Source organism: Meyerozyma guilliermondii, genomic scaffold (assembly GCF_000149425.1).
Source record: "Meyerozyma guilliermondii ATCC 6260 scaffold_4 genomic scaffold, whole genome shotgun sequence".
Taxonomy (NCBI): domain Eukaryota; kingdom Fungi; phylum Ascomycota; class Pichiomycetes; order Serinales; family Debaryomycetaceae; genus Meyerozyma; species Meyerozyma guilliermondii.
In genome coordinates this window covers 1,060,858-1,074,784 of record NW_001809797.1, presented here as the reverse complement: position 1 = coordinate 1,074,784, position 13,927 = coordinate 1,060,858, and the positions used below count along the sequence as shown (strand labels likewise).

General features: G+C 41.6%; 6 protein-coding genes across 6 annotated transcripts; all 6 read right to left on the bottom strand. All coding sequences in view use genetic code 12, as the record gives it.

Annotated features, from left to right (window-relative positions):
* Nucleotides 1-9: 9 nt before the first annotated feature.
* Nucleotides 10-870, bottom strand: PGUG_03839 (uncharacterized protein; the record flags this gene model as incomplete). The annotated part of the gene is made up of 1 exon (XM_001484408.1): nucleotides 10-870. The coding sequence occupies one exon, from the start codon at nucleotides 868-870 to the stop codon at nucleotides 10-12; it is 861 nt and encodes a 286-aa protein (XP_001484458.2).
* Nucleotides 871-1,251: 381 nt separating this feature from the next.
* Nucleotides 1,252-3,237, bottom strand: PGUG_03838 (MFS transporter; the record flags this gene model as incomplete). The annotated part of the gene is made up of 1 exon (XM_001484407.1): nucleotides 1,252-3,237. The coding sequence occupies one exon, from the start codon at nucleotides 3,235-3,237 to the stop codon at nucleotides 1,252-1,254; it is 1,986 nt and encodes a 661-aa protein (XP_001484457.2).
* A 1,018-nt stretch (nucleotides 3,238-4,255) lies between these two features.
* PGUG_03837 (uncharacterized protein) lies at nucleotides 4,256-5,614 on the bottom strand (the record flags this gene model as incomplete). The annotated part of the gene is made up of 1 exon (XM_001484406.1): nucleotides 4,256-5,614. The coding sequence occupies one exon, from the start codon at nucleotides 5,612-5,614 to the stop codon at nucleotides 4,256-4,258; it is 1,359 nt and encodes a 452-aa protein (XP_001484456.2).
* Nucleotides 5,615-7,995: 2,381 nt separating this feature from the next.
* PGUG_03836 (uncharacterized protein) lies at nucleotides 7,996-8,691 on the bottom strand (the record flags this gene model as incomplete). Its single annotated transcript, XM_001484405.1, has 1 exon — nucleotides 7,996-8,691. One exon carries the CDS (start codon nucleotides 8,689-8,691, stop codon nucleotides 7,996-7,998), a length of 696 nt encoding a protein of 231 aa, XP_001484455.2.
* A 3,478-nt stretch (nucleotides 8,692-12,169) lies between these two features.
* Nucleotides 12,170-12,838, bottom strand: PGUG_03835 (uncharacterized protein; the record flags this gene model as incomplete). Its single annotated transcript, XM_001484404.1, has 1 exon — nucleotides 12,170-12,838. The coding sequence occupies one exon, from the start codon at nucleotides 12,836-12,838 to the stop codon at nucleotides 12,170-12,172; it is 669 nt and encodes a 222-aa protein (XP_001484454.1).
* Nucleotides 12,839-13,022: 184 nt separating this feature from the next.
* On the bottom strand, nucleotides 13,023-13,772 carry PGUG_03834 (uncharacterized protein; the record flags this gene model as incomplete). Its single annotated transcript, XM_001484403.1, has 1 exon — nucleotides 13,023-13,772. The coding sequence occupies one exon, from the start codon at nucleotides 13,770-13,772 to the stop codon at nucleotides 13,023-13,025; it is 750 nt and encodes a 249-aa protein (XP_001484453.1).
* Nucleotides 13,773-13,927: the final 155 nt, after the last annotated feature.

Below are 13,927 nucleotides of genomic sequence, written 5' to 3'. Positions count from 1 at the left end.
TAGGGGTCACTACTTCAAAAAAGCCCCGTTCGTCAATTCAACCTCCAACTCGAAATCAGGCTGGAACTCGGCGTATAACGATTCTGGGTCGCCTGTCATTTTGCAAGTGTAATCGGCAACTTCATCCGAGATAATTTGCTTTTTGATACCCGAGGCAGCAGCAGCATCAGCCAAGAGCTGGGCATGGCACGAGTCCTCCAACAAAGTGAACAAAAAAGCGGCCTCGTCAACGGTGGAACCGGTGGTCAAGAGTCCATGATTTTGCAAAATTGCAGCAATTCCATTGGCTCCCAAAGCCTCAGCAATCTCCTCGCCTTCACGCTCATCGAGCGCCACTCCTCCAAAGTTCGAGAACACAACCTGGCGCTTGTAAAAAATACAAACGTCCTGGTTGATCATTTCCAATTCTCGACCAAAGGTCAGAAACGTCTTGCCGTATGTCAGATGGGTATGGCAAGCTGCCGCTATGTCTGGACGGGCCTTATGGATGGCCACGTGGATGGAGAAGCCAGCAGCATTGACAGCGGCCTGGTTTCCGTCGGGCAATATGTTGCAATTGTCATCAACGTGAACCATGTCGCTCGCTTTGATAAGCGAAAAATGCTTGTTTAAAGGGTTGATCCAAAATGTTCCAGGGGTCACGGGATCCTTCACAGAGATGTGACCAGCAGATCCCACCAGGTACCCCTTTCGACCAAACACACGAAACGCACAAGCCATATGTTCAAGCATCCATTTCCGTTTTTCCATCATATCTGTAAACTGGGGTATTGGGTGAGGATGGGGTAAACCTTTTGCTATATTATGGCTTCCCTGGGAACCAGTATCATATCCCTTGGAAGTGGTGTCAGTGAGCAATGTGGGAGTCATGAAGAAGTGGGAGTTTTGTGAAAATAAAAGTGAACTTTATGTGGTTGGATTTGGCTGCTACTTATAATCGCACTCGCTCCTAGTTGCCGCAGCCGAAATAGGAAGTAGCCGCGCGAAGAAGAGGTGGAGACAAGATGAGAGCGGAATAGTCAGGAGCGGAATCGGTCAATTACTATTCAGTAAGTTTTCATATTGGCTTTTCAGTTTTTATTTCAGTTTTTAATTTTCATTTTTTTTCGTTTATCATTTTTTTCTCACTTGACTCATTCTGATCAAATTTACAATTTTCACATTTTTTCACTTCCATTCGAATTACTTTTTCTACATTTTTTCTTCTTCACTCCTCATATTCTTATTAGTATTAGTCCTCTCCGTCTATAATCATGCATCATTAGCGAGAACTCCCTCCGTCTTCTCTTTGCTGGTTTCCGAACCCTCGGCCTTTCCAGCAGCAGCAGCATCGGCCTCAGCTTTCTGCTTGGCAAGTGCAATCTTCTTAAAGTACGCAGCGTAACCATACTTTGACTTTGCTCTCATCCTGGGTCCATAACGCTCAAAGATAAAAAGCACTGGAACCATAGCCAAAGCTATGAATGCAAAGAGAGTGGTGGCCCAGTCAATGTGCAACCTTTCATACATCTGAACCGTAAAGAGAGGGAACACCGATGCCATGATGTATCGCATAAGATTATTGGCTGCAAATGCCGAGGCAACACTGGCAGGTGGAAACGCCATGGAAAAGTAGAATAATACCGTCATGAACACCAACACCAAACCAAATCCAAAAGGAACTCCAGCAGCTGTAGGAGCCATCCAGTGAACCGATGGTCTTGCTGTCCACGCTAACCAGAACAATCCTATGGGCAAAGCAACCGCACCAACTTTTCCAGGCAAAAGTTTTGACTCTGGAGGATCCCATACAAACTGTCCATTTTCGTCCCTTTTTCCACGACTTCCATCGGCGTTTTTAGGAAAGTACTTGTAGTTGTCCAAGATCATGTAGAAAACAACCCCGAGTGTCAATCCGAGTCCAACACCAATAAATGGCAATCCAGATATTCCTGTGTCCATATGGTAGACACCTCTGAAAATGATGGGGAAAGCTTCAAAAAATCCAAACAAAACAGCAAAGATAAATGAAATGTATATCGACAACACCAACACAATAGGCTCCTCGAAAAGCATCTGGATGGGTTTTAAGAAAGCATAAGCCAAAATGGCTCTTATTCTTTTCGCATTCATCTTTGGTTCATTTAAGTGGATTCCTCTCTTTTTCGCTCTAGCAGACAACAATGATGGCTTATAAGTCTCAGGCATCAAGACCACAGGGAGCAAAATAGCACCGCAAAACATCATCAACACCCACATGGTCCATCTCCAGTTTTTATATTCGGCCGCAAAACCTCCTACAATGGGACCAAGTACAGGACCCATGAAAGGAGCCAAGCAGAAAAGACTCATTGCAAACGACATATCGTACGGGTCCTTGGCCCATATGTCGGAGATGGAGCCACCAGCCACTGCCATGGCGGGCGATGCCAATAAACCGGAAAAAAATCGAAGCACGAGAATCGAGCGAATGTTCTGCGAAAGTCCCACTCCCATAGTGAACAAGATGGAAGGAGGAAGTGACAACAAATAAATCCAGCGACGTCCAAGCACCTCCGACAACGGAGCCGCCACGGCAGGCCCAATGGCTAAACCTATCAAGTAGAAAGTCAAGCCAGAAACCGCCAATTCTTGCGATACATTATACTTGATGGAAATCTCTGGAACTCCACAAACGTACAAGGAACTTCCTAATGACACACACAAGCAAATAAGGGCTACCGTATACGTGACATACCATTTTTTCCACGTGGGCCAGTTCATTGGGTTCAATGGGTCTTCTGGACCTTCCCAGTCCAAGCTGGAAGGCTCAATCCCTTCTTCAGCCATTTGTTCTTCACGAGCCACTTCCTCGGCAGATTTACGCGACGAGATCCGTTCGAGAGTTTGTTGTCTGTTCAATTGGTCCTCAGCAATTTCATCGTCAATTTCATTCCCATTTTTTATGGTTCCATCAAACGGTTCGGGATGAGAAAATGAGCTCAGCGACAGCTTGGCATGAATGGGATTATGGATGGTTGAGTCCGAGTGACTGGCGTGGGAATGGTTTTGGTCTTTGTAATCGTTGGTTTCATCTTCGTTGTAATTTTTGATTTCGATTTCGTTGTCGTTGGCAAACTCCGAGCCCTCATCTGCCGTTTCGTAAGCAGACAAATCTGTGGACTTTCCTCCTAGAGACAGCCTCCTATCGTCTGTAGGAGCCGGTGCTGCTGCCCGGAGTCTTTCCTCGTCGTCTTTGGATGTGCCAAAAAGACCCATGTTTATTAGTGGAAGATGCGTGAAAGTTGCGAACAGACGGCTTTTATCACCTGCAGCGGTGTGGCAGCGGCTATCGGCCGTAACAATGGTGCGGCCGTAGAAATGTCATGCACACCACACGAGGCCAGGCCGAGTCGGAAATGCGTGTGGGGGTTCAGAGTGACCGGATGGGGTTGGGGGACCACCGTGGGGGCCATTGAGTACTGACAAGTTTGGGGCTGGTGAAGGTGTGGTTGGTTCGCACCCATAAAATTTTTCGGAAACTTGAGCGGGAAACTTTAGCCGGGAAAACTTCAGCCGGGCTAAAATTAAAAAAATGGCGGAAAATAAAAGCAACTAGACAGGAATCCTGGCAGAAATTCTGGCAGAATCCTGGCGTCTAAACAAAGCTTGTTCAGCTGCAGTGCATCATATTGGCTTTGAAGTGCGTGGGGGTAATTGTGTGCGCATTTAGCGCAACTCTATTGGTCTATTGTTTTTTTGATTGTCGTTATTTTGCATTTTTAGCCGGTGCGAATTTCACAAACAATATTTCGTTTTTCGGTGCGGATTCACGCTATTTACAGGATTGACACATTCGCTGCGAAAGCCGTATATATGGGCGGGTAATGCTGCTATAACATAGATCTTGCATATCTTAAATCCGTTTATATCTTAAATCTTGTTCATCTTGAATTTTGTTTATCATTATTCAGTCTTCGAATTTTACTCATACTACTCATACTCTTGGCTTATGTTGTCGCAGCCGCGGCTAAGTTGTTCCTCGGCACAACTCCCTTTTCGTTGCGCGCAAATCGGCTGCGAAAGCTGCGAATTGGCTGCGAAATCTTAGATCTGTCGGCCGTACCACTACGGCTGAAACTATCTCTGCAGATCTCTCTAAAAATAGCGAATGGCATTTCCGACTCGCAAATGGTCCAGAAGAATCTCCGAATCTCCGAAACCACCAAAAATCTTCGAAAAGCGAGTTGCAAAATCTCGCTAGTATACCGATTGTCGCAGCCTCAGTATCCTATTGTTACACATCATTCGCAAGTATTCCTTGCCTGTTTTCCAGTGCTGTGGCAGGAACAACTCCCGAAACCTCTGCGGGCAAGTTTCCGATTTGTTCAATCTCAGAATAAACTTTTTCATTGGAAGAACTCTCATTGGCAGAACTCTTGGTCTGACTTTCCAGTTTCTGATTTCCTGTTAAATTCTCCTTTGTCTCGGCTCTTTCGACTTTTTGACTTTCCGCTTCCTTCCGTTTTCTTTCAATCGCAAGCTTCTTGAAATATGCAGCGTATCCATACCTAGACTTTGCTCGCAATCTTGGTCCATAACGCTCAAAAATAAAAAGCACTGGAACCATTGCCAAAGCAATGAAAGCAAGAAGAGTGGTTGCCCAGCTGATATGGAGTCTCTCGTACATCTGAACCGTAAAGAGAGGAAACGCTGAAGCCAAAAGGTACCGCAAAAGATTATTCACCGCCAAGGCCGATGCAACATGGGTAGGAGGAAACGACATTCCAAAGTAAGACAGCACGGTCATAAACACTAGAACCAAACCAAAACCAAAAGGAACCCCAGCAATTGTAGGAACCATCCAGTGAACCGACGATCTTGATGTCCAAGCTAACCAGAACAAGCTAATTGGCAAGGCAATTGCACCAACTTTTCCTGCCAAAAGTTTGGTTTCCGGAGGTCTCCAGATAAACTCTCCCTTTTCGTCTCTTTCACCTCGAGTTCCGTCGGGATTTTTGCGGAAATATTTGTAGCGATCAAGCACCATGTAAAATGCAACACCGAGCACCAACCCTAGACCAACTCCAATGAAAACCAATCCAGAAATTCCAGTATCCATATGGTAAACTCCACGGAAAATGATGGGAAATGCTTCGAAAAACCCAAATAATACTGCAAAAACGAATGCAATATAAATCGACAAAACTGAAACTATAGGCTCGAAAATGAGCATTTGAATCGGTCTCCAGAAAGCATAAACCAAAATCCACTGCATTCGGCGCAAGTTCATCTTGGGCACCACCAAGTGGATTCCTCTCTTTTTAGCTCTGGAAGCCAACAAGACTGGTTTGTATGTTTCAGGCATAAAAATCACCGGAACCAAAATGGCTCCAGAAAACATCATTGAAATCCACAATGTCCATCTCCAGTTCTTGTATTCGGCTGCAAAACCCCCCACAATAGGTCCTAGAATCGGACCCATAAAAGGTGCCAAGCAAAAAAGGCACATGGCAAAAGATCTATCGTATGGATCGTTGGCCCATATATCGGAAATTGTTCCTCCAGCAACTGCCATGGCAGGAGAAACGACCAAACCGGTAAAAAAACGAAGCACAAGAATCGACTCAATGTTCTGTGAAAGTCCCACTCCCATATTGAACAAAATGGAAGGAGGAAGTGAAATAAATCCATCGACGTCCAAGTAATTCAGATAATGGAGCTGCCACCGCAGGACCAATGGCAAGTCCTAGTAAATAGAATGTCAAACCCGCAATGGCTAATTCTTGAGATACATGGAATCTCTGGGAAATTTCCGGTGCTCCACAAACATATAAAGAACTTCCCAATGATGCACATAAACATATCAATGCAACCGTATAAGTAACATACCATTTTTTCCATGTCCGCCAATTAGCAGGGTTCAATGGATCTCCAGCACCTTCCCAGTCCAACGTCAGAGGGTCAATTCCTTCTTCTACCATCTGTTCTTCACGAGCAACGTCCTCCACTGTTTTTCCAGTCGCAATTCTCTCAATTGTTTTCTGCCTGTTCAATTCATTTTCCTCCACCACGCCATCTCCATAGTACTCCAACTGCGAGTGCGAGCTCAGAGACGTGCTCTTTTCGTGGAAACTCATAAACACAAAAAGAACCGGGAATGGTTCCTTTTATCTTCGATACATGCTTTGCATATGAATTGCAGCCGACACGCCGCACACACGTGACCAGCACCGAATATCCGCTTATGTAATGACATATCTCGACCTAATTCGGTTAGGTACGATCTTTAGATTGGAAGATGACCAAAATCGTTTACGCTATAAAGCCGACTTCGGATTCTATGTGAGCAATTTTACCAAGTAGGAAAGTAACCAGTGAAGACAGTTCTGGATAGTTTAGGCACAGATTTAGACATTCGTAATGGCAGTGTTCGCATTCGGCGGAATAGAGAGTTTACCGAGTTGGAGTAGATTTGTTGCTGTATCCGTTCGATTGGTTCCTGATGCCGATACGCAAGACCAAGGATTGTTCAATTATAAAGCAAATTGGTCAATCATCTTTTTATTCAGTTTTTTCCTGTATATATCTGATCAAGTCTGGCAACTTCACCAACTTCTTAATAAAGATATATAAGGAATAATCTAGAACGATGAATTGAATAAATTTTCAGTTTATGAGTCTATATGACTTCCATACTAGCATACTAAATAATAATCTGGCTATAAATCAGATTTCCAGGTTAAAAGATAAAGAACTTGTTATGGCATTGTAGGTACCGTTACAGCGACAAGCTGCTAATACATTGGTAATAATGTAAGCGATAAACTTTGTGGGAAATTTTTGTGGTTGTACCTGTTTAGTGAGATACAGCGTAAATCAAAAGACCTAAGGATGCAATCCAATAAAAAACTACCATTAAGTCCACCATTAGTCTTGCAACTTCAAATACTTTATATCGAATGGAAACGATTATGTTGTCTATCCAAATTGGATAAGCAATCACATGGCAAACCACAGAACTCCAGAGATAAGCGGGAGAATTCTTTTTCCCGGTCCAGTCACCTTGATAGTAAAGTACCAACCCCAGCGAGGCTGCATAAAGGAAACATACAGGGATCAATAACATAGCCATTTTTTTGAACCTATCATCCTGCAGAATCTCAGCCTCAGTTTCTGTAGTCATTCCCACAGTTTCTTCAATTTTCCCCATAGGTTGTTCAGTCACTTTCCCCATAGGTTGTTCGGTCATTTTTTCTTTCATAGGTTGTTCAGTCATTTTATCTTCCATTTCGATCAAATTCAGAGGCTGCAAAGTCTATAAGTAAACGAATATATAATCTGCCAAACATAAAGAAAGAGGAAGCCTCTATCGAAGTGTTCTGCCTACTTCTGCAATTTTTATACTCAATTAATTCCTTATTCTTTCCATTTCCATCATTCTCTCATTTTTCCTTATACTTTCTGTCCATTTCCTTACTCTCTTTCCTCACTGAGAGTGTACCGAGTTGAGGTAGATTTGCTGTTGTTCGTACTTGGCTCATGCCGATATTCAAGACCAAAAGAATCGCAGGTCAATTGTAAAGTAAATTAGTCGCAAACTTTTTTTTGATCTGTTTTTCTTTCCGCTGTTTCTTACTGAATAAGTCTGGGAACGAAATTGTCTTCCTATCAGAGATCAACAAGAATCTAAAGGACACACCGTAAATCGTCCAGTTTATAAGTCAATTATATAACTTCCATACTCTACAAAGAGAAGAAAATTCTCAATATGGAAATTTAAGCAAATCAGTTTAGATTACTAGCTAGAAACTGTTAAAAGATTTAAAGAAATCGAACGAGTTTAGGAAAATAGGGATCGCATACCTTGTTAGACGACGCTGTATCACCAATATAGTGTTGGATTTAACATAGCTCACACAACACCACACCCACGGTGAAGGATAACGCAATCAGCTCATAATCCAACAATATGATAGCAAAGTTCGATCTTAGCAATTTTAGCGAACGAATTGAACTGTGGTGCGGAGCCTCAAGCTATTTCTCGCTCCATTCTGACGTAATTATAACGCAGAAATATTCCACCATGCTGCCAATAACTGCGAACAAACATAATAGGAGAATTTGAAATATAGTTAGGGTCTGTGATTGGCAGAACGAATGGAAGGCGGCAATACATGTCACAATGCACACATAAGCAGATAATAAGCTTAAATAGAATGGCGCCTTATGCTGATAGGAAGCGTATATGGAAAGTATCCGATTTTTTAAAAGCCACAAATAAACCAATGCATAACAGATCCAGAGATAAATCGAGATGTTAATCTCTCGATTCCCGAAGGAGTCGGAGAACACAACTATAAGTATACAAAGGAATAATATAGCAAATTGCCACGCCATAAGAGAGTAAAACAGAACCCGAACTACATTCCTTTGTGGTGTTGTTTCTCTCGTTTGTGGTCTGGTCTCTCTCATAATCGCTTCCCTTCGTTGTCGAATCACTTCCCTTGGTTGTCGATTCTCTTCCCTTAGTTGTCGATTCGCTTCCCTTTTTTGTCGAATCCCTTCTACCACTTGTTGTGGAGTCATTCCTTCCAATTGGAGTGGATTCAATTCTCTCTCAAGTTGTCTAATCAATTCTACCGCTTGTTGTGGAGTCATTCCTTCAAATTGGTGTGGATTCAGCTCTTCCGCTTGCGGAGGAGTCATTCTTTGCACTGGTGGCGTTGTCATGATCAAGATGAAATCAAGTACAAATGCGAAAAGATATTTTGCAACCGCGTTATCAGCCACGTGACAATTGTTGGATTATTAACCGATTATGTGATGATATCCTTCACCGTGGGTGTAGTGTTGCGTGAGCTGGAATACACTGATACTATATTGGTGATATAGCGTCTTTCATCTGTGTATTGTACTACCTTGTTAGACAGAACCAAATGACAAGCGATATGAATGATGTAAGGCACAAACCAACAAAGGCTAAGCTCGTATATGCTTCAGCTCTGAAGTCCTTATATGGAAAGGTAATAATTGCGATGTTTATCCATATTGCAACACCAAACACATGGAAAGCTGCAGAACTGAGCCAGATATAATCCGGAATCTCTACATTATCATTTTCCTTTCGAAAGAGAGCGGGAAGTACCCAGCCAAAACATAACAGGAAAAATGTCAAAAACACAATTGCATACTGGATACTATCGCCTTTCAGATTTTCTTCCATAGTTTCTTCAGTCATTCTTTCCCCCACATTTTCTTCAGTCAATTGTTTCACCATTTGTGATCAAATTTTAAAGGTTCGCTGCAAAGCTCAGTTTATAAGTAGACGTACAAATAATCTGCCAAACTAGAGCCGTGAAAAAAAGTGGAAGAATTTTATAGCAGGTCAAAAGCATCTTAAACTATCGCACAACTGATTCTGCTATGTTTTCCTAATACTTTCCATTTCCTTCATTCTCTCAATTTTTCCGTATACTTTCGTCTTGCATGCAACCTCGTATCGTGAACGTAGCGCGCCGCACGGTTTCATTTACGACTCAAATACGAGCAGAGCAAAGTTGTGGTTGTTGAATCTCAATCTTTGATAATACACTTCTAATCCAAAATGGGTCACTTGATCATGTTTCTGCATTTGGTGGAGGATCGCCTAGTACTTCAAATGACAGATAGGTCGCGCATTTGATCTTGTCACATATGCAAGTTTGTTTTAGACGAATAGTACGAAAAATACAAAGGCAAAGATAAACATGTTCAATTTCACTGACCAGGTAAATAATGTAAAGCAAAATCTTTCTAGTTGTATTACCTTGTTAGGAAGAACCAAATGAAAACCAATGATGATATAAGGCACACCCCAAGAAAAACTAAGCACGTAGAAGTCGAAATTCTGAACTTAAGTCGAAAGCAATAGATTGTGAGGTATAACCATATTGCATCACCGATCACATGGAAAGCTGCAGAGCATAACCAGATATAACCAGGAATCTTTACATTAACATTTCTCTTTTGAAACTCGACGGGAAGTCTCCAGCCAAAACCCATCAGGCCAAAAGTCAACAATTGCAATGTAATCCAAAAAACGACAGCATTTGCATCAGTCACTCTTTCCCTCGCAGCTTCTTCGGTCACTCTTTTCCTCGCAGCTTCTTCAGTCACTCTTTCCCTCGCAGCTTCTTCAGTCAGTTTCTCCATTGTGAACAGATTATCAGAGGTGAGCTGCGAAGCTTAGGTTTTAGTAAATGCATACGACCGATAATCTGCCAAACCTAGAGTAGGAAAGTGGAAGCTACTGAATCTGCTATCTTTTCTACTCAATTTCTTATACATTCCGTTTACTTTATTCTTCCTTAAACTTTCCGTTCCTTGTCTTTCTCTTCCGTAATAGGCAGAGTTCGCATCGGCAGACTTGAGAATTTACCGATTGAGGCACAATAACTGCTGTTTCCGTTGGTATTTGGCTCTGATCCCGATCATGAAAAACAAGATTTGAGCGTCAATTGTAAAGTAAATCAGTCAAACTTTATGGTTCTTCTGTATATCTGAATAAGTCTGGCTAAGAACTTTATAACTTGTCGTTTTGGAGATCAATACGTATAGTCCAAAAGACTTTCCGTTAAGATAATGACTAGTTTCTGGTTTTTTCAACTTTGGTTACTGGCATTTCAAATAATAATCTGGTACTAGATCCAAGATTTGCATGATAGGTGTGTACTGGTGTACTGGTGTACTGAAATTTGCAGCCATTTCTCAACTATTAAGATCACTATGCAACACCAATTACCACGATGAAGAAGATTTTACGGCTAATTTGCATTTTGATCTACACAAATATCAGCACAATTGTGTCAGCACATGAATTGGAGGACGCAACTATCTTTCGGGTGATGAATTTTACTCAATATCTTATACTTTCCGTTTCATGCTCTTCTCAATTATTTCCTTATGCTTTCTATTTCAATACTCGTCCACTTAAAGACCCCAATCCATAGGAACTGGAACTGAGAACAAATCTTGAATTCCATTCTTTTGTAAATGTAGGGTACTTCTTTTCCTTTCAACGACAGGTATACACTGATACTATATTGGTGATATAGCGTCTTTCTGTTAAGGTATAATCCATGAAGAGTCACGTAGTCGCAGACTTAAAGGTCGTTCTGTTTGAGACCAACAGCACGAACTAAAGTTAGACTTATTCAATTTCACTGACCAGCTGCTAATATCATTGGTATATAATGTAAAGCGAAGAACCTTTGTAGTTGTATTACAGATCCAGACGGAACCAAGTGAAAAGAAATACAGATGATGTAAGGCACAAACCAAGAATACTCAAGAACCCAAAAGCCACAGCTTTCCACTCTCTTGATGAGTCCTTATTTTGAAAGACAACGATTGTTAAGCTTGTCCATATTGTAGTAATGATCACATGAAAAGCTGCAGAACTGAGCCAGATATACTCCGGAATCCTTAAATTAACATTTTTCATTTGAAAGGCGGTGGGAAGAAACCAGCCAGAACATAACAGGAAAATAGTCAAAAAAATTATTATACAGGTAATAATTTCCTGAAATTTGTCCACTCTTTCTTCAGTCATTCTTTTCCCCACAGTTTCTTCAGTCACTTTTTCTTCCATTGTGATCAAATTATCAGAGGTGAGCTGGGAAGCTCAGGTTTAAGTAAACGTTTACGACGAGTAATCTGCCAAACTAAGAGCCGTTAAAAAATCATAGGTCTTATAGCAGGTCAAAAGCATTTTAAAATTACTACCGCAGCATATCGCAGTGACCAGTATACTTCTGTCTTTATACTCAATTAGATCCTTGTACTTTCCATTTCCTTCATTCTCTCAATTTTTACTTATACTTTCGGTTTTTATTCTCGTCTTATCAGTACACCAGTACACCCGTGGTATAAAATGGCTGCAAATTCGCATGGGTTTATCTTAATCAATACAAGTTCCATTTCATTTGAAAGCCCAGTGGGTTCTAGGGTCTGTTCTTCAGGTCGTCTGTTCTTCAGGTCGTTTAGTTGCATTACTACAAGCTTCTACCCTCCCACAATTGACTCGGCCCGTTACATAATCTAGCAGTTTCTTATGCATGCTACCTCGTATCGCGAGCTCATTCATGCATGTTCGTGCAGCATCGGATTAATTTATCGCATATTCATATTTTTCAGTTTTAGTGTAGTCATATATATAAAAAGAATTGAATTATACAGAAGCATCTTCAACTTCCGAAACACCCTCGGCCTTGGTGCTGGAATGAGGTGAAATTTCTCCTCTGAATTCGTGCTCTTTTGGAACATACGATTTCGATTTCCAAGCATGGTCAACATGTTCGTACATGGCATCGATTTGTTCCAAAGTCATACCCTTGGTTTCGTAGATGGTAAAGTAGGTGAAGAAGAAACACAAAAAGTTGAATCCTCCCCAAATGAAAAAAACCTTGGATCCCAAGTTGGCATTTCCTTTTCCAGAATCCACCATATATGGGGTAGCGTATGCAATTGCCCAGTTCCATAACCAATTGGAAGCAGCAGACATGGCAACAGACTTGGCTCTTGTTCTCAATGGGAAGATTTCACCAACAACCACCCAACAAATAGGACCCCAAGTGGCTGCGAAAAATGCAATAAAAATACACGAGAAGGCTACCAACACTTGATTGGCTGCATGGGAGTTTGCTGCTACTCCCACAATGGCCACAATGAACTGCGAAAAGGACATACCTGCAGCACCCACCAATAACAAGTTACGACGTCCAACAAGCTCAATTGCAATAACACCAGGAATTGTCATTCCCACGTTAACAATATTGGTAGCCAAGGAAATCAAGAATTCGTTTTTGATTCCAGCACTTTGGAAAAAATGTGGTTCCATAGTAAAAAATAAAGTTCACACCACTCAATTGTTGGAAAGCTTGAAGCCAAATACCCGTCATCAATCTTTTGAGTTGCTTATTGTTTCTGGAGAAAAGCATAGACAAAGAAGGCTTTCCAAACGAACATTCAAACTCATAAGCGGCTTTGATATCCATATACTCTTCAATTAAATCCCGGATGGGTCAATTGGTAAATTTTCTCAATCTTCTCAACGAATCTTTGGCTTTGTCATCTTTACCAACATGGATATAGAACCGAGGAGATTCAGGCAAAAAGATCATTCCCATACCCAAAATCAACGACCACAAGAATTGAATTGCAATTGGAATTCTATAAGATCCAGAATCATTTCTGTTTTTGGTTCCTTGGTTGACACAGGCTGCAAGTAACAATCCAATGGTAATTGCCCATTGATAAAGAGACACAACTGCACCTCTAATCCACTTGGGTGTACATTCTGATTGGTAAAGTGGAACACAAGAAGAAATTAATCCCACTCCAAATCCAGCAATGGCTCTACCCGCACAGAATAATGGAATGGCTGTGGCAGCAGTTTGTAAAATAACTCCCACATTGAACACAATTAACGAGGAAATAATCAACGTATAACGACGTCCAAGGGTATCGTTAAGTATAGGAGCAAGCAAAGATCCAAAAAAAGTACCCACCGATAAAATCGACACAATAAGAGATTTTTCCGATGAAGAAAATGTATGTTGTGGAACTCCACTGTCATGTTTCCAATCTTGGGGAAATCTTTCAGTCACATAATTCATACCCAAGATTCCACTGATGGTTCCAGTGTCGTAACCATACAAAACACCTCCAAAAGCAGCAAACAATCCGACAAAGATCCCCATTCCAGTGGATCCCTCCTTCTTTTCTCCGACGTTAACATATTTACGCACAAGTGCGTTGTCTTCTAATCCCATTGATTTTTCGATAAAATCCTCAACGAACTTGCATCCTTTTATAGACTGCCGAGCCGACACTTCTGGTATCTTGGTTGCGATCGAGTTGGATGAATTTGCAGCTTTGGAAGTGGGGCTGTATGCGACAAAAAATAAATTGTTTTTCCACTCATGCG